The sequence below is a fragment of the Chinchilla lanigera genome, unplaced genomic scaffold (assembly GCF_000276665.1).
Source record: "Chinchilla lanigera isolate Chin_1 unplaced genomic scaffold, ChiLan1.0 scaffold00134, whole genome shotgun sequence".
NCBI classification, from domain to species: domain Eukaryota; kingdom Metazoa; phylum Chordata; class Mammalia; order Rodentia; family Chinchillidae; genus Chinchilla; species Chinchilla lanigera.
This window is the reverse complement of record NW_004955535.1, coordinates 2,745,079-2,769,900: the sequence shown is the minus strand read 5'-3', so window position 1 is coordinate 2,769,900 and position 24,822 is coordinate 2,745,079. Positions and strand designations below refer to the sequence as shown.

Here is a 24,822-nt window from a genome sequence, read left to right as displayed (position 1 = left end):
AAGAAAGACACAGTCTCTGCCCTCATGGAGTTTAGACTAATTTGCAAGACAATCATGAAACAGTTACACAACTCGTGTTTATAACTGGAATAAATGCAAGGGTTAAAAGAATTGATAATAAGGTAAGATATAGTTTGTGGAGACAGTCTCTAAGAACTATTAATTTCCATAGATATAGAATGGGAAATGAAGCTATGTGTCATATTACCAACATGGATTTTGCCACTGGTTGTGTAGAGTGACATATAATGGTAGAACCATGGACAGCTGTAACTCCACTACAAAGCTCAAAATGACTTCTTGGTCAGATTAAGGTCGAGGCAGCATGTGCCGTAGTAGGACAGAAAGATATTTCTTTGAATAGAGTCCTCAGAGCACATGGATGAATGGTTCTTCTAGCTGGAAATCATCATTTTGTTTTTCTTTAATTTCCTGGTCTGTCATTACCTTTGTGACTGTGGGTAAATCATTTCATTTCACCAGACCTCAGGTTCCTCCTCATTAAAAAAAGAGCCTGAGCTAAGCCTGTGAGTTGTGTTGGAACTTATCACTTTAGATCCTCCCAATTTCCAACATAGCAGGATTAGGAAAGCAAGCCTCCATTATCTATCTGATTTCACTATCCGTTCACTATAGCCAACAACAGTTTTTAGAAACCATGTAATTCTTACCTTTTATGGATGTTTCCCCAGGAGGCATTGATGTTCTCCGTTATCATGTGCACCTTTCTCGTGTCATCTGTAGAATAATCCCGGAGAAGTTTTAGCGCCAAGTCATTTGCCACATCTACATTTATCTGCCACTGGCGGAGGTCTTTGGCCAATTGCTACAGATGTGGATGAAAGAGAAAATGAATGTCAGTTTTTCCCTGAAATCTCTAGCTAGGGTTTCTTTAAATGCTTCATTAATAGCTTCTGAATTCTCAGATTAGAACACATCTACAAGATTGCTTTTAACTTACTATGTGATTTAGTCAACCATGACAATATAAGTTAACTCATTTTCCATGACAAAACTTTTTAAATGCAGCATCTTGAGCAATAACCAATTTCAAGTATTTCAATTTAGTAGTAATTAACTGGAAATAAAGTAAGCTTCATTGTTTTTATCATAGGAGAGAGAAAAGTGTAAAAGCAAGCTCCTATATAATTGTTGACTATGTGACACACACCAAAATATGAACAGAAGAAAAAATGCATTTCTCCCCCTTTCATTAACTTGTTGAATTGTTTATGTAATTAGTGCCATCTACTGGCATTCAACTAAACCTGCATATAGAAAATAATGAACAACAGAAGGACAATGTCAGTTATCAAATTTTCTGAATGATAATATAATACTTTAAAAATATCCTAAGTCAAAATGTTAAAATCTTATGAACCCAAAGCACTTATGGTTTCTTCTTTGTCTTTGATTAAGTTTTATCAAACTAGACATTTCATCATTTCATTATATTTCAAAGAAAGAAGCCAACCAATGATGGCTGTATCTGGAACCATGTCAATCTGAAATTTGTATTGTACTTCTCGAAGTAGGCGGTTTCTAAAATGTAGATAATAACAAATTTAGGTTTCTCTATCAAATTCAGTACGGTAAACTAAGCCACTGAGGCATGGCCAGAGAAATAAGAATGGGGAACTTAAAGAAGAGAAAGGATGAAGTAATTTTACAAAAAAGAAAAAAAAATGTAACTTTTAAGTAAACACACATTAAATCATGAAGGTACAATTGGCACCAATTAAATTAACAAGTAAAGTCCAAGGTCAGATAGAGTGATAAAATTAGCACATACTTATACTATTGCTGGGAATAATGTATATCAAAAACATATGGCAATAGATACAAGTGCTTACCCCCATTGACCTAGTAATCTTACTTGTGATTTATCCTAATAAAATATTCAAAGAATAAATATACTATAGGAATAAAGATTTTCATTAGGCATAACAGTGAAACGCAAAAGTCCCAAACAATTTCAACATTTAATGAAGGGATGTAAAAGGCCATAGTACATTAATCCAACAGCCTAGTATGCAATAAATATGGACAGTAATCATTGCAAAAAGAACACAGTTTTCAAGTGTGCAAAACAGAATACAGTTTTGTAACTAAGAAAGATATCTTTGTTACTTCCTTCTTGCTGGGACAAAATACCTGACACTCACAAGTTAAAGGAGAGGTTTCAGTCCATAGTCAGCTAGTTCCAAGGCAGGGTAGCATGGCAAAGGGGAAACTGCTCATGGTGTGGCAGTCATGAAGCAGCCAGAGATCAGTGGAAGCGGAGGGATGTAGACCCTTCCAAGCCACACCCACAGTGACCCACCTCTTCCCAGCAGGCTTCACCTCCCAACATCACACCCAGCTATAAACCTATCAGTGGACTAATCCAGTGATGAATATAACACTCTCCATCCAGTCACCTCCCCAAAGACCCACCTAATAGCCTTGGAGGGAGGCACCTAGATATATTTCACAACAAAAGGAAAGAGAATAATTTGAAAATAACTGATGTTTCTGCAAAGAAGAATCACGTATGTTTCAATACATTCTGTTTTGCATTAGTATGTTTATATAATAAAAATCAAACAGTGGCACTCTTTTTCTTAGTCAACAAGAATATTCTGTGTTGCAATCAAACTAAATAATAATGTTCACTGCGTAGCAAATAAACTCAGATTACCAGTTACCAAGAAGCTAAAGTCAACAGCACTAACATTTGCAATGAAAGCAGAAGAGTTTCTAATGATATTGAGCATAGTGGCTGCTACTACTAAGCGTTTAAAATTTATCCTTGTAGAAAGCTTGACTCTGCTTCCTTGCTTCTTTTATCAAGTAACATAGCTATTTTATAACCTTTGGATTCACATTTTCTGGAGTAAAACAAGCCACTAAATCATGGTTTTTCTAGAAATTTCCTAGGGTACAAAAATTACCTATGCTTCCCTTCTTCTCTTCACTTAAGCCAAACCTAAAATGATAAAAGAAATGTAAGATAAAATTCAAATATTCATGTTGTCCTTATTCTCTAGAAAATGGTATTTGTATTTTAAAAGATGAGCTTATCTATTAACATTCTAATTCATAGCATAAGCACTTTCAAAATGAGAACAATCCCTAGTTATGATTTTTGAAGTCAATTCCTTTTTAAGGAAGATTCAACTGTTAAATAACTCGAGATGAACCAATACCAGAGGATAAATGTATAGGCTTCTGAATATAGAATGTAAAACTTTTAATGAATGTATAATTAAAATCACTTACTTTAGATAAGCAAGTTAAATAATCTTGGAAACTACTCTTCACTCATGTGTTGCTTAAGAAAAGTGTAGATATAAGACAATACAACCTTTGGAAGTTTTGTGGTTATATGTATGCTTTCAAACCCATCAAACTATGTGCATGAAATATGTAGTTTTTCATTTACCAATTATACCTCAAGAAAGTTGATGACAACAACAAAATAAAATGCAGGATGTTGCAGTGAGTCTAAAATAATTTATTGATCATAAAATACCTAAAAGTATAACCTGCAAAGTATGCTATGATTTTCTAAAATCGCTGAAAAATATAGCAAGTTAGAGTTAAATGAGAGCCTTTATAATAAAAAGGTAATAAAAGGGCAATGCCTAAATTAAGACCAGGGTTTTTCGATATATCGTTGTGCCATCTAATTTTTTCTAAAATTATATTCACAGTAAAAGTTAAAAAAGTTTTTATCTAAAAAAATCTGAACTGAACACTAATGGATACTGCCCAGGTTTTGGGAGGATGTAAGATTAAAAAGCAAAACTTAAAAGATTAAAAAGAAAAACTTTCACTGACCTTGACTAACACTGACAACTCTATAGACCTTATCTAAACACAAGGTTCACAACTACAGCTTTCTTTTTTTTTCCCTTCTTAACCATGGTCATAGAAAAGACTGGGTTCCTTTCCTCCAAAGGTTATACGTTGATCACCTTGGGTTTTACCACAGTGTCATTCACACTAGGAACTATGATCTTAACCAGATTTTTCCTACTACTGTGAAATTTACTACTGAGATAACTGCAGACCTCAGGAGTGTAAATTCAAAAATACAATAGACTTCACACACACTCTTTTTTCTTGCTGAATTCCATTCACAATGGTGTACCCTACGGGGAATTGTTTGTGTGGTGATCATGGCATGGGAAGAAATTTAAAACACTATGCCCACTAGCCTATAAAGAAGATGATTTTGTAGGTATACATGTGGGTGAGTGTGTGTTTTCTATAAAGAATATAAAGTGCTAAACTCCCCAAAGATTGTATCTCCAACCAAGAAAGAAGGATTTCACATTCAAACCTAATTTGATGCTACTGCAATATATACATGGTACTTATACACAGTATTTTAGACAGAAAAATGGTTTTGGAGTATGAGGTAGCCCAAGGTAAATTCAAGAATTTTGTTTTACTTTAATATTCACCACCTTTCATTGTTCTATTTATAGGAACTCTTTCTAGGTATATTGACAGTGCGAGATAAAAGCAGGGAAGAAGAGAGAGCAGTTAAAAGCCTAAGCAGTGGAATGAAGCTGGTGGGTTTGAATGATGGCTTAATCATTTAGTAGTCATATGACAAATGGGAAAGTTGTCTATGCCTGAATTTCCTCCTTTGTTAAATGGAGATAATGAACACTAACTTAGAAAATTCAGGGAAAATACCAATGTGCTTGGCAAACTCCAAGAATTAAATATTATAATTATCATTTCCGTCGTCATCACTACTGCTAGTAGTACTACTATTTTTAATGAATCACATCTATAGTCTCCACCATATTATCCGTACTCAAACCAAGCAGCTTGCTGTTCTATAGACACTGCAACAGCTCCAAAAGTTTCCCTTGAACTTAGACAATAAAAGTGAATGTGTAGACCTATAATTAAAATTTTAAGGTTGAGTATTATGCAAATTTTCTTATTAAATGTGTTTTGGGATATTCACCTACGAGTAAAATAAACATTTGTTCTGGGTGAACTAGATTTAAAATTTTTTAATGACTGTCTCAGAGGAGCTTCATGAAAAGCAGTGAGCAAGAACAAAAAGGCGACTTCCCGGAAGGCCTTGTTTGTCCACTGTCCTGAAGTTTAAACCTTAAGGAAGTCATTAACCTTGGGAGTCCAATTTTGTCATCTGCAAAATAGGATGGGCTTACTCTGCTTATGTCTCAGGAATATCGTGAGATGTCAAAACCAAAATCTAATTGGTTAGAAAATTATAAAACAGGATTATAACATATTTAAGAATAAAATTTCTACATATTGGATTTCTGTCACTTTACCATGGATGTAGGGGCTGTATTTACTCACTAAGGGATTCATGGAGAGTTTTAGCTCAGTGAGCTGAAAAAGTAAGAGCTTAGAAACTCTTAGCTCCATTCTCTGCCCATTTCTTACTATACTCAGTTGCAGATGGACTAACCCCTGCCAGGATCTCCAGCTAGAGGGCTTCTTGCTGGGTGAAGCCAGTGAAAGCCACCTGCAGAAGGTTTCCAAAGAGCAGGAGGAAGAATAGAACTACAGAATTTCTCCCTGTCTCACTCCATTTGGGCAGTGTCTCCATCTCCCACTAGACATTCCTTCCCTGTAGTAGTTTCAGCACTTGCTCTGCAGCCCCCACAATGTTTGAATGAGCACCAGATGGCTGCAGTTTCTGGGTGTTGGTAACACTTGGCCCCCCTATCCTTTGAAGTGGTAACAGCTTCTTGAAGTTGTTAAACTTCTACCTGCTTCCTGTTGAATTTTTCAGCTCCTTTCTTACCCGTCAAAACAGTCCTTTATATTAAATTCCTTCTGTTTGAAATATCTAATTTGGTTTCTAGACTGAACTTTGATGATGTTAACTATGACCCTCCCTGTAATTCCACTTGGGCAATTCAACATATCAATTACAAATTATACAAAGTATCAGACTTCACATCTTGAATGCCTGTCTCCATTCTCAGAGGAAGAGTCGACTCTTCAGCTATTGGAAGGTGGTTTCACCATCTGGACACCCATCTATTCTGGGATCCTCCTCCGTATACTTTGCTCTGTGTTCCAACTTCTTGCTTCTCTGCAAGGTCCTTCTCCACAGCCTTCAAATATGAGTCTCTTTCTCATCTTTAAAAAACAAAAACCTGGACTCCATCACTTTTATTCCTTACATAGCCACATACTTCAGAAGGCAAATTTTTACTTACTGCCTCAACTTGGTTATATTTTTGCCACTCTAGAATTCTTCAAATCAGGTTTCTGCCATCACCATTCCAGAACTATTTGATAGGAGTCACTGCAGAAAATGGAATTATTGTCCTCAATTCTTTACTTCTCCCTGTACTCATGCCCTTAGCTAGGTAACTTGAAGCTTTTCCTACAAAAGGCTAAGCTTACCTTCTTGCCCTTAAAACTGCACTTGACCATATGACTTGCTTTGCTTAATCCTAATGAGAAGCTAATAGAATGACACAAGCAGAGGTTTGAAATATGTTTGTGCAGTCAGACTAGTTAGCCCTCTTGCACTTCCTCATCTTAAATAAACATGCCCTGGAGGAGGATGAGTGAAGTCCAACAGATACCCCAATCAACCTGAAGCATGATGAGCCACTCTCCCCCAGCTGTAAACCCGTGGGAAGGCAGTATGTGCCTATTGTGTGCCACTAACATTCTGAGGTTCCGCACTGTAGCATTTTTGTGAAAATCAGTAACTGATTGAGTTAGCAATGGCCAGTATCTATGGACAGAGGAGGTTCTCATTTACCTGATTTATTTGCGGTAACTGCTGCTGTTGACTAGTCTTTTTTTGAAGTTCTTTTCTTTCTTGGCTCTCTTTCTTTAGGTGTCCTCTGTTTCTCTGCATGCTTCATTTTTTTTCCTTTTTTGGCTTTTCCCCTAAATATTCCTGTTCCCTAAGAACCTGTCCCCGCCTCAGGCTTCTACTACTTCTGATTGCAAACTACTTAACCAGGGAGGAGGAGGCAGGGAACATAATTTTAAAAAAGGTAAATCATAATTTTCCCTTATCTCCAAATATTCTATATTGCCACTATTATACTTTAGGTCCCCATGAGCTCTTGCTCAGATTCAGCAATAACCTTTTTATTGAGTCCTTCCCTTTTCTCTCAAAACTAGCCTTTTCATCTGCATATAACTGCTTAAGTGGTCTTTTTGCAATGCAAATGGACCCCATAGCAAGCTCCTCTGTATAAAAGCTTTCAGTGGTTTTCTAATAATTACAAGAAAAAATCCAAATCTCTGCTTGGATTAGGACCTCCAATATATTACATGTACCCATGCTTCCAATTTCATCTTTTGTTCTTTCTTTTTCAAATGCATTTTCTTAAATGCTATATTAGTTACTTTTCTCTCATTGCTGAGACAAATTACCTGACACCTAAAGTTAAAGGGGGAAAGGTTTATTTTGCCCCTTAGTTTGTAGGGGTTTCAGTTCATGATCAGCTGGCTCCAGGGCAGGGTAGCACATGGCAGAGGGTCAATAGTTCATTGTGGTGGAAGACAGCAAAAGCAACAAGGAGGGAACAGACAAGACTGTTTCTGTCCCTTATATTTTATGCAGACTACCCACCCTAGGGTAGGTGTAACTCTCCAACCCTTAATTCTAGCCAGAACTAGGCTAAACCAATCAGTTGACTGATTTACTAATCATACACCCTTAATCCAAGCATCACACATGCCTGATTTAGCCCCCTTTGAGAAAAGCCATATGACCTCATGAGGATTTGCAGGGACATCTAGGCACAAACCATAACACTCTTAGCTGTTCACATGACAATAGAAAAGTAAAATTTTCACGGTGGCCTAGTTAGTGAAAGAATCATCACAAAAATACAGGTTTCTGGATTCTTGATTCAGGGCTCAATTCAAATGGATAAGATAAACTATTTACAGGAACTTAAAATAATTGGGCCTATTATAACTGAACTTTGAAGAATATAAAATAATCTTTTGGATGATTGTAGCATGACTGGAAAATTATGATGTATAACAAAGTAAGATGTTTCCAAACAAAGACAGCAGAAAAAAATACACACTTAGTTTATTAAAAAAAATCACTAAACAATTTAGCCCTAAGTATGAATTAATGTTTTATAAATCCTTATTGGGAAAAGAAACATAATTTCTTTCTTCTCTCTGTAAATTAAAATGAGCTATAAAATTTTTTTATGGATTTATAATAGAAATTTTAAAATATATGTAAAGAAGCTGTTTGAAAAGTAAAGCCTCTGACCATTAACTCTAAGACTGATCTATTAAACCTTTGACATAACCAAACAACTCTGTTTCAGAAGGTAACACTCTATACAGGGGATACTATGTAAGAAAATGGATCTCATTTTCCAGCTTACTGGAAATGATTAATCTTTTCAATAGCTCTGAGGACTACATACTGGCGTTGATATTTTTTTTGTCCTTTCAACAATGACTACAAGCTGAGAGCAGGCTAGTAAATGTGTTATCGGCCAACCCATTAGAGTTCCATTATTTTCTGTCTTACATGGCTTCATGTAATGAATTTTTATAATTAAACTAATGGCATACAATTTATTTTTCCCCTTCTTTACTTTCAGGCCCCATTTCTCTTCCAGCTTCCTTGGAATAAGTTTTATACAAAAAGAAGGGAGGAGAGTCCTCCAAGTGCTTCATTACCTTAATTTCATTATGACATTTTGGAAAGCATTCTCTTTATCTGGGCTCTCTTTAATTTGCTGACTTTATTAAAAGGCTTAAGCAGTGTTGTAATTAACAAATCATCCAGCTACCCCAGGCACAGAGGAGAAGACTGGTTGAGAGGGTATGGAAATGGTTGGGTAGAAATGACTCCAGAGAGAATGCTAGAGGGCAGAGCTCCAGAAATAGCATTTTTCTCAGGGACTTTTCAAATCTCATGAGCCATTGGTGGTAGACTGCATTATTGTTCACAAATACGTAGTACCTATTTCATGTCAGCAGATTATACATCTACAGTTTAACAAGAAAGGATCTACAGTCTTAATGATCTGATATTTTTAAAAGCAGATTTTTTGATATATAACACATATTACTGAATCCATCCATTTAAAGAGTACACTTTAGTGGTTTCCAGTTTTTTTATACAATTACACAAGCTAATTTTGGAGCACTTTCTTCACTCGAGTAAAGAAAGCCATATACCATTAAGTGACTTTCCACAAACCATTCTTACCTGCTAGCCTTTACTGAACACTTCACATAAGTGGACTCATACAACATGTGGTCTTTTATGACTGGTGCATGTCACTTGTTTTTGAGGTTTATCTATGTTACAGCATCTATCAGTATTTCATTCCTGTCTATTGATGAATAATATTACATTGTTGTATGTACCATGTTATATTTATTAGCTGGTAGACATCTGAGTTGATTCTGGTTTTGGCTATTGTCAATCATGCTGCCATAGCCCTTTGTATAAAGGTTTTGTGTGTACATGTTTTCATTCTACTGTAATTGTAAAATGTAGAATGGTTATGTTCTTTGGTAACTCCATGTTTGCTATATATAGGAGTTGACATTTTTACAAAGTGTCATCACCATTTTAAAGTTCCACTAATAATCTATGAGGGTTCCAAATATTCTACACTCTTGTCAACACTTGTTATTGTCAACTTTTATTTTAGTCATCATGATGTGTATGAAGTGGTCTCTTACCATAGATTAGTATTTTCTAAATGCCTAATATGATAAATATCTTTTCATGCATTTATAGCCATTTGTACTATTCAAATATCTATTTAAATTGCTTCTCCATTTGTAATTGGGTCACCTACTTTTTGTGGTTATTAGTTTCAATAGGCTCTCAATACAACTTCCTGATCAGAAAAATGATGGCAAATATTTTCTCACGTTCTATGGATTGTCTTTTCACTTTATGATATAGCACACAGCACAAAATTTTAATTGTAATGAAGTCTAATTTTTTTTTATCATTTTTATTTTTGGCAGCATACTTGAGAAAACATTGCCTAAGTATTGTTCTCCAATGTTTTCACCTAAGAGTTTTAAAGTTTTATTTCTTATATTTAATTCTATATGCCACTAGGAAATATTTTATTATAGTGTTATTCTACAAAAGTAAATTTTTAATAGAAATTTTTATTTTTCATTGAAAAACAATTACATAAATGTATAGGTCACAATGTGATGGTTTGATTATATGTATACTTCATGGAAAAAAATAGCCATTGCCTCACATAATTATCACTTTTTGTGGTGAGAATATTTAAAATCTGTTTATAAACAATCCTGATACATATTATTAATAACAGATACCAGGTTGTATAATGGGTCTTCGAAATGTATTCTAACTGAAACCTTGTACCACCACTGTCACTCTCGAGCCCTGAGCATCTGGTAACCCCCATTCTACTCTCTACTTTTGTAAATTTGACTTTAGCTTTCACATCTAAATCCATGAGATCATGTAGTATTTACTTTGTGTATCTGGCTTATTTCACTTTACATAATGTCCTCCAGGTGCATAATATGTTACTATCTATATGTTATGGTCTATGTCTAGATGTCCCCCTAAAGCCTCATGCAGTCATGGGGTGGACTTCTAGAGTTTTTTGACTGACTCATGGTCCAATTCTGGGAATATGGATGTGAGTGCTACACCCGTCCTGTGGCAGGTAGCCTGCATATGATATAAGGGAAGGAATGAAGGGCTTGTTTTCTGTTGCTTCTTTCTTTTGCTCTTCTTTTGCTGTCTCCCACCTTGCATGAACTTTTGTCCTCTGCCATGTGCCAGCCTGCCTTGGAGCTAGCAGAGTATGGGCTGAACCTCCAAAAACTGTGAGCTAAATTAACCTTTCCTTACTAAATTCTGGGTGTCAGGTATTTTGTCTCAGCAACAAAAGTAACTAACACAGAATTTGGTACAAGAGAAGTTGGGTTGTTGCCATGAGTATACCTGACCAGGTGGTTCAAGCCTTTAGAAATGGCTTGTGAGAAGAGTTTGGAAAGGATCAGAGATTTCACCTGAAAGAGAAGTGCTAGAACGCCTTCAGCTTTTCTGTATGGGAGATTCTGGTCAGAGCTCAGAAGACCAGAAGCCTGATAGAAATCCTGCCCATGAAGACTGGGGTTCAGGAGGTTTCTGCTGGGAAGAAAGACTGCACTGGCTGTTGGACTCTAGATGATGTGTGTTATGGCTTGGCAGAAGGCTTGTCTGTATTTTGCTCATGTCAAGAGACTTTGCCTGAGAGTAATATTAAGGGTGGCAGAGTGATTAATCTAGAAAAAGAAATTTCAAGGCACTTGAATGTTGACGCAGTGGCATGGCTATTGTTGGGGGTTTTAGCCAGGTTTATGTTGAGAATCAAGAGCAAAGAGCCTAGTAGGATGATTTAAAACACTGAGTTTGGTCAGAAAGGAAGCTCTAGTAAAGCTGTGGACTACAAAGATAGAGCTGAGCAGAACTCGACTGCTGAGAAGGGACAGGAGAATCAAAAAGATGACCTGAGGGCATCAAAAGAAGTACTACATCTCCTGCCTTTGCAGCCTCAAACCTGCAAAAGTGAAAGACTTTGCTTTGAGGGGAAAGCCACAGAGCCCTCTGTTCCAGAATGGCAGTGGCATAGAGAATTTATACTTCACAATCTGGTTCATAATGCCCAATAATCCAGGCAATCAACCCCTACAGCCAAGAGACAGGGAAGCTTGGCTACTGCTCCAGGTGGCAGCAGACCTTGTCATCATCCATGTGGCACTGGTTCTAGCATGGAGAATGCAAGAGTTACGGAGTTAAAAAAGGCTTCCACCTTGATTTCAGAAGGCGTGGGAGGCCAGGCAGTGTGTCCTTGAGAGGGCAGTCAGTGTGTGAAGTAGTAAGTGAGAAGCCTAACGTGCAGTGGAGACCTCAGAAATTTGGAAAAGCCAGGAACATTAATCATCTAAGGAAAGCTGCAAGGAGGGAGCAAAATGAACCTAAAAGAGAAGCCATGGGAGCTACAACCACCAGAAGTGCCATATAAATGGAGCGACATGGAGCTCACCATTTGCCACAGATTGCCTCAGATGTTGAACGTGGAACTACGAGACTTAATGTTTGCCCTGTTGGATTTTGGACTTGCTTTGATCCCAATGCTTTGTATCCCTCTGTTTGTACCTTTTGGAATTGTAATGTTCATCTTGTGCCATTGAGTGTTGGAAGTGTTTAACTTTTCATTTGTACAGGGGCTCACAGCTAACAGTTTGCCTTACATCTTAGAGGAGACTTGGGACTTGGACTCTTCAGCAATGCTAAAACTGTTATGACTTTGGTAACTCTTAGAGATGGACTGAAATGCCTTTTCCACAAAGGGATGTACCTGAGTGTTTGGAGGCCAAGGACAGGATGTTATGATTTGTGTCTAGATGCACCCCTAAAACCTCATTCCACCATGGGGTGGGTTTCTATAGTTTATGATTGATTCATGGTCCCATGCTGGGATTATGCATGTGAGTGCTACACCCACCCTGGGGCAAGTAGCCTGCATACAATATAAGGGAGGGAAAGAGGCTTGCTCTCTGCTGCTCCTCCCTTTTACCTCTTGCGGCTTTTGCTGTTTTCTGCTGCTATGAACTGTTGTCCTCTGCCAGGTGCCACTCTGCCTTGGAGCCAGCAGAGTATGGGCTGAAATCTCCACAACTGTGAGCTAAACAAACCTTTCCTTCCTTAATTCTGAGTGTTGTTTATTTTGTCTCAGCAATGAGAGACAAGTAACCAACACAGTATATACACCACACATTATTTATCCATTCATGCACTGATGCACACCTTTATTAAGAATAGTACTAAGAAAAGCATCAGTACAGACATACTGATTTTTAAAATATACTAATTTCAATTCTTTTGGATGGTACCCAGCAGTGGGATTGCTGCATCATAAGGTGATTCTATGTTTAGTTTTTCTTTTTTTTTTTGAGGAACTTCTATACTATTTATAATGGCTGTCCCAATTAACATCCCCAGCAATGGTGTACAAGCATTCCTTTTCTCCATATCCTTGACAGCACTTTTTTAAATAACAGCTCTACTGACAATTATGAGGTCACACCATAAGAATCTCATTTGCCAGATCTTCCTAAGGTTTTTCTCTGGCTCTATGCTTATATCAACTAACATCACAGCCCACAGTAGCTATATGCTAAATAACTGCTGCTGATTGGTTTGGACAAATGACGTGGATAGAAGGTGTTTCCTGGAGAATTAGCTATAATTCAGGTCAAATTACAAGGTGTTGCCTATAGTGTTATCTTTTAGAAAGCTGTAATACAGGTTAAATAGCAGCAATGCTCTGAGAATATAACAGATCTTTTTGAGGAACTCCAATCCTGCCTAATCTCTGTAGCAGCCACAAGGCTGCTAGTTTTCATAGCTACCATGGTTGTAAGGCTGCTGATTTTCAAGACTATTGTAGAACTGGGAGAAAATGATGGGAAAAGACCAATCTAAAGAGCCCAATCCTTGCTATTCTTACTGAAGTTCAGCAGTTCAGAGATTGCTCCCAGCCTTTGGATAATTTCCAGAATGCAGAAAGGTAATTTTAACAATTTTTGCTAGGTTTTTTATTGCTTTTGTAGAGGAGTAGATTTCCAAAATTGCCACATTATATTTTTAAGCATGGAGTAAGTTAAAGTGTAAAAAGAAACGAGGCAGAATATAGTACAATCAGAGCATAAAATAATATGAGACATGGTGACTACATTAAATATTTATATAATATAGCAGTACTCAGGCAAAGCAGCCCATTACTACCTGTGCCTCTATCAGTGATGTAGAACACACTGTGTTTGTATGCTTTGAGAAGCTTAACACCTTCATACATACTTTAAGAGGAAAGCTACTATTAGCATATTGATTCTTTATAATCAGATGGAAACTTTAGGGGAAAGTAAAATTGAATAAAAAAAATCATAGAGAAATTATGGGTCCCAGTAAGAAGATTTTAGGTAATGTTTTTCATGACTGTACCAGAAATCCAAACCTCAAACTGCTGGTGCAGGTCAATTTGCTGATTTTATTTTGTATAACTTTAATATATATAAAAGAAGAATTCAGCTTCTAATATTGTGTATACCTTTAAGGTAAATAGGATATTATCTGATATCATCCATTCCTCCACAAATAATTTAAAATGTAAGGCTTTATTTTCATATTTGAAAAAGCAGTTTCCCATAATTACTTTCTTTCCTAATAAAATAATTTGAGATCCTCAAATAACCACCATAGTTACCACATATAACAAGTGCAAGTTTGAAAATTAATTACGTGATTACAGTGTATCTCTTTCAAGTTCTCTAAAGAATGTCTTCAAAACAGAGATTTTGCAGCCTTGGAAATGTTTATTTAATAATTTGAAAATTATTGGATTTCTTGCTTCAGATAGTTTAAAGTATTATATAGCCAAATCAGCTAGGCTCAAACAAGATTTCACTTCTCTATTGAATTCATATACTCTTAGCTCGGCCAAGCACAAAACAGCTAATGCCGTCACGTTTGAAAAGCTTTTATGCTGAATTTGACACAAAAGCAATCACAAAGCAGACAAAAAAGGAATTTCTCTTTCAAAAGCTGAAAGGAAAAAAATAAATGAAAACTAAGAGCTTGGGCAAATCTCTCTTGACACTAGAAAAATAAAGTTTAAAATGATCAAGAAATGAATTTTTCCCAAAGAATCCACTGCCAAGTTTGGACCAATCTTAATAGCCTAGGGAACAGCTTGTGAACTCAACCAAGATTCTGCCTAGTGAAATAAATCCCATTGTAATCACTGGTGGCAGTTTGAGGTGCCAATGGCATACTATTTTTGTCTCTTATGGAGGTTCTAAATGGCATAATCTCTCACAGCATTTTGTCATGGCCTACTGGTAGGGATTTTGATTAGGATGGAAATCTTGTATGTTTTCCCCAACATCTGTCTTTCTATCTCATAAGCACATTATTGTACCAGGTGTGTGCAGAAGATCAAACAAAGACATGTGGTTAACAAAATCAAGTAGTTTCTAACTTCATGTGTTTATTTCAGAAAAACTTAAGGACCATATAGCAAAGTAATAATTATGACTATATTATGGACCTCTCTTAATGATCTGCTCATTAACTGTTGATACAAAAGGGCATTTTCATTGTGTTCTGCAAAATAAGGAATGACCTAGTACTGTTTCCCTCTATCATGTCCATGTGTATAATTCTCTTCACACAGGCAATCTCATATTTGATTCCTGTTATGTGATTTGAAAATCACTACCACTATTTCTTAGCCACTATTTTTTCTAACTAGGAGGAATGGTTTTCAAAATGTCAAACCAGAAAAGAAAATAGACAAAACTTAATAAAGTACTATAAAGAATTTAAAATGTTAATTATTAAAAGTTATACAGCGATGTTGGTAGGATTTGTATACTAACACTAAACTTAAAAATCAGAATTAAAACTTTTACATACATTATAAGACATATATGAAGAATTAAAAGAGGTAAGGAGTTGTGATTATGATCATAAATATATTCAGGATTATTAGTGATTGGTTATGTTTTAAGGTTCAGATATGGGGATTCGTTAATGTAATCTATCTTTGGTCATCTTTATCTGTCTTATGAATTTATACTGAATGGGTAGCAATATATGTTACCACATTCCTAAATAGAAAACACAAACAAAAATATCCATTTCTAATAGCTACATATAGAAAAAATGGCTGAGCCGGTTTTAGTATGTAGTTGCTGACAGACCATTCAAAGGCAACTTTTAAAAATTTCAAAATTTTGATCATGATATTATGACTATATTATGGACCTCTCTTAATGATCTGCTCATTAACTGTTGATACAAAAGGCCATTTTCATTGTGTTCTGCAAAATAAGGAACCATTGTTTTTGTCTTAGGAATTTAAAACATTTCATATGTTATGACGAGATTAATCTTGATGGTTCTTTTATGTATTTTCTTTTGTAGTTCTTTCCATCTCTTATTTGAAGGTCCTTACTCTTCCAAATCCTAATCACTTTTGCCATCATTTTAAAATTCTTCCAGGTTAAGATTATTTCTCATTTGCCAACTTTAAAACTCCTCTTTCCCTAATCAAATCTATCACTATATGAGTTTCAACTCTTCACCTCATCTATCTCAAGGATTCAGTTTCAACTCTTTTATCCTGTTAATTCTGCCCTCACCCAAGTTGATCGATACTCTGCTAAATTCACCATATACTAAATTCATGGAGAGTATCCTATGATCAGAACCAAATCCTTCAAGGATAATTACATGGATTCTATACTTCATATCATCAGACGAGGGACTAGGAAAATAATCATTAGAAATTACTAATGCATCTATGCTTACCCACTAGAAAATTATTTTTACTCACCAGCAGCTCATGGAAGAAAGAATCTTAATCTACCTAAATTTTGCTTCCAACAGAGTTAATAAGAATGAAAATCTTACGTGACTTTCTAACATTCTTATATAAATGGTAAGATCATCCTCATAGCAGCTCAGGTCTTTTGACAAAGTGGTTATGACAGAGATTGGCTAAAAGCTCATTAGTCCTATTTACTCTTCCAGAAAGAAAGTTGACAACAAGTTCTGGTAAATGAGATATAGTGGAATTTCCAGGCCTGGCTATAAAATACTATGATTGACTAACCGCATCTTTCATCCTTTCTAGCAGTGGTCTTGGGTAGCTATATTTTTAAAGTGACAATTTCTCAGAATTGGAAAAGCTTATCTGCAAGTGGCCATTTGGATGCAGCTCCTAAACAAGGCTCAGCTCAGCCAAGCACAAAACAGAATTAGTATTATTATCTTTACTGTATGAATCTAACAGTATTTCAGGGTTCATTTCTTACTGCACTCACCATAGTTCAAAGTGACTAATTGAGATCTGTAAACTACTTCTAAAAACTTACCTGGTTTTCTTTTTATTTGAAGGAAATATAACTAATGACACAACAAATGTGAGATTCAGATGCTTATTTAGAAAAGGGCCTTTTTTACCACACCAAAAAATCTTCAAGTATTCAATCTGATTAACTTTTTACCATGTTATTTCTCTGGTTAAAATCCCTTAAGTGGTATACATTATTTAGCATTTAAGGTCTTTTCAAATGACCTCCAAATGCCACACTTGAAAGGAGTAGATGCAGGTAAGGGATCATTCATGGTGCTTGATTAAAGCACAATACATCTTATTTCCTTTCCCTTTCCTTCTTATTTTACTCTAAGGAGGCCTATCCTATTAAGCAGACAGATATTTGATGAAGTTGGGTGGTAAAGAGGAGGAAAAAAAAGAAGGAAGAGAGAGAAGGGAAGAATAAGTTGAGCTGGAAATCAGAGAATAGGAGGAGAAAGTGAGAGTAGGACATGTAATTGAAAAATAGTGTGCATGTTTAAACTTTGAAAATGTATTATAATGGAGTACACATTGCCATCAATCCCTCTCAAATAGTCCCTCTCCCTTGGAACACATTTATCGCATCATTCTCGCCACTCTGAAGCAGTTCTGTAAGTCTTCTTTCATGAATGTTTTTAGTTGCACTGCCATGGCTCACTTGATATCTTGAATTCACTTAAGACACTTTTTTTGGTCTTTTTTGAGACAGGGTCTTGCTATGCAGTTCAGGCTGACCTTTAGTTTACTTTGTACCTTAGGCTGGCCTCAAACTCACAATGATCCTCCTGCCTCAGCCTCTGGAGAGCTGGAATTACAGGCGTGTGCCACCATGCCCGGTTTCAATTAAGACACTTACTCGTTATGGTTATTTTGACTTTGGGGAAGAGCCACAACTTGTGTGGTGCCTGATCCATTGAATAAAGTAGATAAGAACATATTGTAATGTTGTCATGAGCCTGCTTTTTTGTCATTCAGCAACAGTATTCATCACATTTTTTATCACAATTTGTAAAGGCACATAAGAAATAGTTCTTTCAGAAGTGCTTCAGAAAGTAGCCAGAACAATGTGATATCTGTGTTGAAAGCAAAAGGGAAATAATTTGAGAGGGATTGATGTGTCTTTTAGTATAATAAATTTTTAAAGTGTAAGCATACACTACAATTATTATTTTTCTTTTTGGTACCAGCAATCAAACTCAGAACCTCACACTTGCCAGGCAGGTACTGCACTGCTGAGTTACATACCTGGTTCAACTACAATTTTTGATCTTCTCTTGTACACCTTATCCCTAAGCCTACTTGCACCCTTCTTGATTTAGGACTCTTAAGTAAAGTCAGGCTACTTTTTCTAAAAAAGAAGTAAGCCCAAATGGTTGACTTGATGCTACCACCTAATTATGGCATGTGTATCAACTTTGAAGTGATCTTAAAAGATGTTGAGATGTAAAAACAAGCCCCCTATATGCAGATCAAGCAAAATTAATTTTACGATGGAAATTAGCCATCAGTTTTCCTCTAACCTCTGTTCTGACTCAAAATTTTACTGTCCATTACACCATAGATATAATTTTCCTTAAATCATTAATTTTTAAACCATGGTAAAATTTTATTCAGTGTAATTTTATCTTAAAATACTTTTGATACTAACCTTGGTTTCTGTAATTTTCTTCTGGATTGGATCTGTCATGTAAGGACCCTCCTTCCATGACTCAAGCTTGGCTCTGGCCTGTCCTATGACCTGCTCAGCTTCTTCTTTAGCTTCCAGCCATTGTGTTGAATCCTTCAACATTTCATTTAACTGTTGCCTCCGGTTCTGCAGGTGTTCTTGTACTTCATCCCACTGATTTTGAATTCTTTCAACTGAAAGAAAAAAATGAATAAATAGCAAATACTAGTTTTGAGAAGTCTTTTGAAATTTAACATCTCCATCCTGTCTCACATTTACATTACTCTTCAAAATATTGTTCACTGTGTTATGGCTTGGATAATGAACACAGGATTCTTTCCTTTTTTCAGACAGCAAACATGAGTTTGTGTTAAATTATCTTCCTGAAGGTGACCTAGAACATATACGGTTGTCTTAATCCCTAGAGCCAAATATCAGTCATCTTTTTGAAAGGCATTATAGAAGAAAGCTCATATTCCTTTACTCTTACTACTTCAGTGTGCATCACCTAATTGGCAGGCCAGACACACCAGGCAGTAGAGATCGCCTTGTTGCACTCAAGAGCAGCTTGTAATCAATGACTGATAATAGGAACTGGGGTATGGACACCCTGGCTCACTTTATCCCATGGGAAAAGACTCTCCTAGTGGGATAAAGCACCAGAGGCCTACAGTGCTACCCTGCTTGATAACTCACCATCTTTCACTGGCTACCTTGTGTTACCTGTCTCACTTCTTTGCCTCCCTGATACATATCTTACCATCCAAATAAACCATTTGCTCTCAAAACCATTTCTAGGGTTTTCTGAGGAAACCCTAGAGTTCGATACTGGAAACACCTTTTAACAATATCTAAAAACTCAGCCTGAGAATGTTCTGTAAAGCTAGTTTATATCAAAGCTATGTTTGGTTTCAGGATGAGTCTAACAGAGATCCTATAGATTCTTCTCTGAAATACTTTATTTTAGTAAATTACAATAAACAGTGTTGCTGTTTTTCTAAATACCTTTTTTTGGTCTCTCCTGTCTGTACTTTGGATTTTAAATGTTTCTCAGAGGCCAGTGTGGTAAAAATTTAGTTGTTTTCCCATGAAACTATTGGGAGTCAATAAACCATTAGAAGGTGGGGCCAAGAAGAAGAATGTTAGGTCCGTGGGCATGTGCCTTTGTTGAGAATATTGAGATCCTGGTTTCTTTTTGCTTCCTGGACACCAGGACGTGAGCAGTTTCCTGCACCATGGTCTCCCTGCCATGAGGTACTACTTCACCAAAGGCCCAAAGGCAATGGGGCAAAGTTACCTTGGACTGAAGCCTCTGAAATTGTAAGTCAAAGTAAACCTTTACTGGGGCTGGGGATTTAACTCAGCGGCAAAAGCTCCTGCCTGGCAAGCGCAAGGTCATGAGTTCGGTTCCCCGTACCAGAGAAAAACCCAACCCCCCCCCAAAAAAAAAGTAAACCTTTACTCCTACAAGGTGATTCTATCAGATATGTTTTCATAGTAAGGGAAAGCTGAGTAACATAACCTCTTTCACATGTACCTCCGTGAACTTCCCTTTGCACCATGAGTTGAAGTAGCATAAAGCTCTAAACAGAAGCTGAGGAAATGCCAGTGCCGAGTTCTTAGACTTCTCAGTCTCCAGAACCAGAGGCAAAACTAAATCTTTTTATGAATTTCCCAGTTTCAGCAATTCAGCTATAGCAACAGTCAGTGGAATAAGAAAAAAAAAAAAACTTTTCAGTATCTCCCACTATCTTCTGGAACATCCCTTCATTTTACATGCATGTTCTTTTGTTGTTTGGCCTTTCTACAAAGGAACAAATCACAACATAAAGAGGTATAATAAAAGGACCAAAGATTATATAAAAATCTTGTAGCAGTAGAACTGTTACTATATGTAGGTCAAAGAGATGAGAAGGAGACATACCCAGAAGCAGAGAATCATGAGAAATCGTATTGAGAAAATAAGCAACCTTGTGTCAATGAACACAGTCAGCCTGTAGCAATCTCACAGGAATGGAATTAGGAAAATAAATATCTTAATCTCATTTTGCTTACTCTGTTCAATTTTCTACTAGGCTCCCCAGTGGCTAAACTAAATGGAAGCCAGATGGCCTGGGGGCTCAGTGATGACATTTGTCCCCCTTCCAGAATAGAGAGGTTAGAGAAGGGCATAGATTGGCAATGGGTGAACAAATTAAATATATACATCACAGCATCATAAAACGATGGCATATTTTGTGACATAAGTAAAGACTTTTTAACTTCTATTAACATGACAACTGTGTTGAAAAGCCCAGTGTCTACCTGTCTCTCTCTCTCTCTAATCTTTTTTTTTTGTGTGTGTGTACCGGGAATCAAACTCACAACCTCAGGCTTGCCAGGCAAGCGCTTATGCCACGGAGCTACATCCCCAACCCCTCTGTCTCTAATCTTTAACACCATTATTTTATTTTCTTATTATTATTACTTCACTGGATAGTGGAACACCTATTTTCCTTTCTTTCTTTCTTCTTTTTTTTTTTTTTTTTGGTGCTGGGAATCTAACTCAGGACGTTCCACTTTCCAGGCAGGTGCTTATGCCACTGAGCTATATAACTGGCCCAGAACACCTATTATTGGTTGAGGCTTTATAGTTGATTAGTTTTTTATACTTTATAAAATCAATAGTGTAAAGAACACTGTAAGAAAGTTGTTTAAAATATAAATGAAATGTATTCAAGTGTTCTGAAATATTTTTCCATTGGTCACAGAAACTATAATGCAATTATACACTGTTTTACAAATTCTCCTAGCAAGATACTTCAGTGTTTATTAACACATATTAATTATCCAATTTAATAGGGCTCCCTGTGACATTTTCATACATGCATATATCATATATCAGTCATATCTACTCTCCCTTCTACCCTCTCTCATCCTACCTCCTTTCTCCCTTCTGGCTAGCCTCCTTCCCAATCTCTAATCATCTCACAGGATATTTTAGTATGCATCTGTGACACTATTTTAAATTGGTGTGTTGTATATCATATGTGTTTGAAAATAATGAAATTGACTTTCCTTAAAAATTGTCTCTGATTCCAATTTGTGTTTATCTTACTTAGCTTTAATTAGCAAGATTTTACTATGCTAAGCAATTTTGTTAGACTGTCTAATGGTTATTACATAAACATAGTAAATGTAGAGTGAAAATATTGTACATCTATAGTTCATTTCAATGTCACAAAAACAATCTATATTTTGGAAAGGCCATTCACTAGACATAATAATTAAATAGTTATTCCATTATGTGGATAGCTACTTTTAGTTCTCGGCAAAAAAAGGGAATTTTTATAGCTTGTATCATTATTTGTGACAAACATGTCATTGGAATACTTGTTAAATCATAATAATGAGGGTATGATTTTTTTGAGCTCTTTATACACTCTAAATATTAGTCCTCTGTCTGAGGAACAGCTGGCAAAAACTTTTCCCACTCTGTGGGTTGTCTTTTCCATCTGTTGATGATTTCTTTTCTTGTGCAAACCATTTGTAATAAGATGAGATCTCAGTTGTTGATTCTTTATATTTCCTGTATGATTGGGGTTCTGTTAATACAGTCTTTGCCTACACCTATGTCTTCAGCACATCTACATATTCTCTCTTCCAGCAGATTTAGTGTTTCTGTTTTAATATTTAGATCTTCGACACATTTTGATTTCAGTTTAGTACATGGTGAGAGACATGGGTCTAGTTTTAGTCTTCAGCCTGTGGAAAGCCAGGTTTTCCAGCATTTATTTAGAGGCTAACTTTCTTCCAGTGAAGGTGTTTGGCACCTTTGTAAAAGACAAGGTGGCTTAGTGTGTTTGGAGTTGTTTCTGCATCTTCTAATTGGTTCCATTCATCCTCAGGTCTCCTTTTTTGCCAGTACCATGCAGTTTTTATCACTGTAGCTTTGTAGTATAACTAAAAGCCAGTGATTGTGATGCTTCATGCCTTGTCTTTGTTCCCTAGAATTGCATTTGCTATTCTAAGACTTTTCTGGTTCAACATAAATTTTAGGATTCTTTTCTCTAATCTGTGAGGTATGCTATTGGTATTTTGACGGAGATTGCATTAAATCTGTATAACAGTTTTGGTAATATAGCCATTTTCACTATGCTGGTTCTTCCTACCCAAGAAAGGAATATCTTTCCATTTCCTGATATCCTCTTTGATCTCCTTTTTCAAAGTACTGCAGAGGCCAATTAAAACAAAGCTGAGATTCCATCTCACTCCAGAAAGAATGGCTATTATCAAGAAATTAACCAATAACAAATGCTGGAGGGGCTGCAGGGGAAAAAGGAACTCTTCTCCACTGTTGGTGGGAGTGTACATTGGTCCAACAGCTGTGAAAATCAGTATAGAGATTCCTCAGAAAACTAAAACTTAGGGTTTCCATTTGACCCTGATACTCCCCTTCTTGTTATTTTCCCAAAAGAGTTAAAACCATCATACCATAGTGATATATGCATACCCATACTTATAGCAGCAGAGTTTATAATAGCTAAATGTTGGAAACAGCCCAAATGAGCATCAACGAATGCATTGATAAAGAAGATGTGCTTTTCTTATTGAATGGAGTACTACTCAGCCATAAAGAAGGATAAACTTGAAACATTTATAAGTAAATGGATGCATCTTCAAACTATACTCACAAAACATTGTTGCTCACATAAAGTAACAAACTATTTTGATGGAAACACAGGTCTCAAAGGGACTGTGGAAGAATCAAAGGAATTGTACATGAGATGAACTTTTAAATCCAAAAATTTAAAACAAGGCTCTGATCCTATTTAAAACAGTTTTGACAAGGGTAGATCGATAAAAAACTTAAAACTTATATAGGAGGTCCTACATAAAAGCTCACCAAAAATGTAACAATGTTTGCATGATGTAATTCTATTGGCTTTACTGGTAGGAAGATATTTTGTCATCATATCTTTTTTCTTTCTATTCCAATTCTTTATATGATGAATTCACAATAAAAATGGATGTTTCAAAAGACAGACATTCAGGGACCAAATTATTCCAGGGAATTCATATAGGAAGTTCTTGCCTGTTTACTTTCCTGGTTTAAAATATATTTTATTCTTTTTCCCTTTTCAGTGGGTCTTTGATAACTAGTCACCCACTTAAATGTCATCATTACATTAAATGACTTTCCCTGCTCTTCCTTTGTGCAGTTGTTTTCTTTTTCCTTGTTACCTCTGCAACACAATCTTTTACAATTTTTACTGTGCACTAATTTACTTTTTAAAATTTCTGTCCCCTGTCTAGAGAGAAGACACCTCAAGGGCAAGAATGGCATCTGTGGCAGATGCTGTAAGTGTCCCATCTCTTTGCCACTTAACCTTGAAGTACAGTTTTGCAGGACCCTAGCATGAGCATTTGTTGTACTATAAGCCTACTATAAATGTTGGGGGAGTTAAAGCACCAGGAGTGATGCATAAGAGTTGGAAGATAATTCTTTGCCTCCTGTGGTGAAAACTGTAAGGAATGTTTTTCACTAGCTCCCAGAGTTTTTTCATCAACGTTAAACCCCAGATACGTACACCAATAACCTATTCAAGAATTAGCTCAATTTTTTTCCTTTCTCTTTCTCTCTATCCCACTGTCCTGCTGGTGCTTCATGAGATCACCTTACAAATAAGTTACTTTCATACTTAACAATTATTGCAAGGTATAATGGTGTACCTAGTACCAAGCACTAGAATTTATATGCTAAATTTACAGCAAAAATTGGTGTTTCAGAAGGCAGACATTCAGGAACCAAAGATTTTTTTTTTTAGTGAATTTAATACTAGGGGAACCTAGCCTAATTCAGTATAGTATTCACTAAAAAAAACCTCAGTGAACATCTTAGTGCTTGGCACTATGTACACTTGCAGCACACTGTCAAATGAATTACACGTATGGACTGATCCATACTTCTTTGTAACGCTGTAAAAATGCCACTTCCAAAGTTATCCCTTGCTCAGATCTTGAGTCTTTTCCAAAAGTTATCATTTTCTCTTGATTATATTTCAAGTTTACATAATTTGAACCCTGGCTCAAGTATTTCATATTCTCCTTTTCATTTTTCTCAGTCGTACTCATGATCTCCATCTCCAGCAAAAATTGTTCCTCGGTTGTACTTTGCTTCTGACTTACTGCCTTTGCACTAGCTACATATATAAAAAATATATACTGCAAAGCACTTTCAACAACATGTTTACTAGTGAGTTA

General features: G+C 36.1%; 1 protein-coding gene across 1 annotated transcript in view; it reads right to left on the bottom strand.

Annotated features, from left to right (window-relative positions):
• The window catches only part of Dmd (dystrophin), a 2,013,932-nt gene that overhangs the window by 527,115 nt on the left and 1,461,995 nt on the right, over nucleotides 1–24,822 (bottom strand). Inside the window, exons 53-54 of the mRNA XM_013507710.1 lie at nucleotides 18,562–18,773; nucleotides 672–826 (exon numbers count right to left, since the gene is read on the bottom strand). Coding sequence (XP_013363164.1) covers nucleotides 672–826; nucleotides 18,562–18,773 — 367 coding nt within the window. The remainder of the gene's footprint in view (nucleotides 1–671; nucleotides 827–18,561; nucleotides 18,774–24,822) is intronic.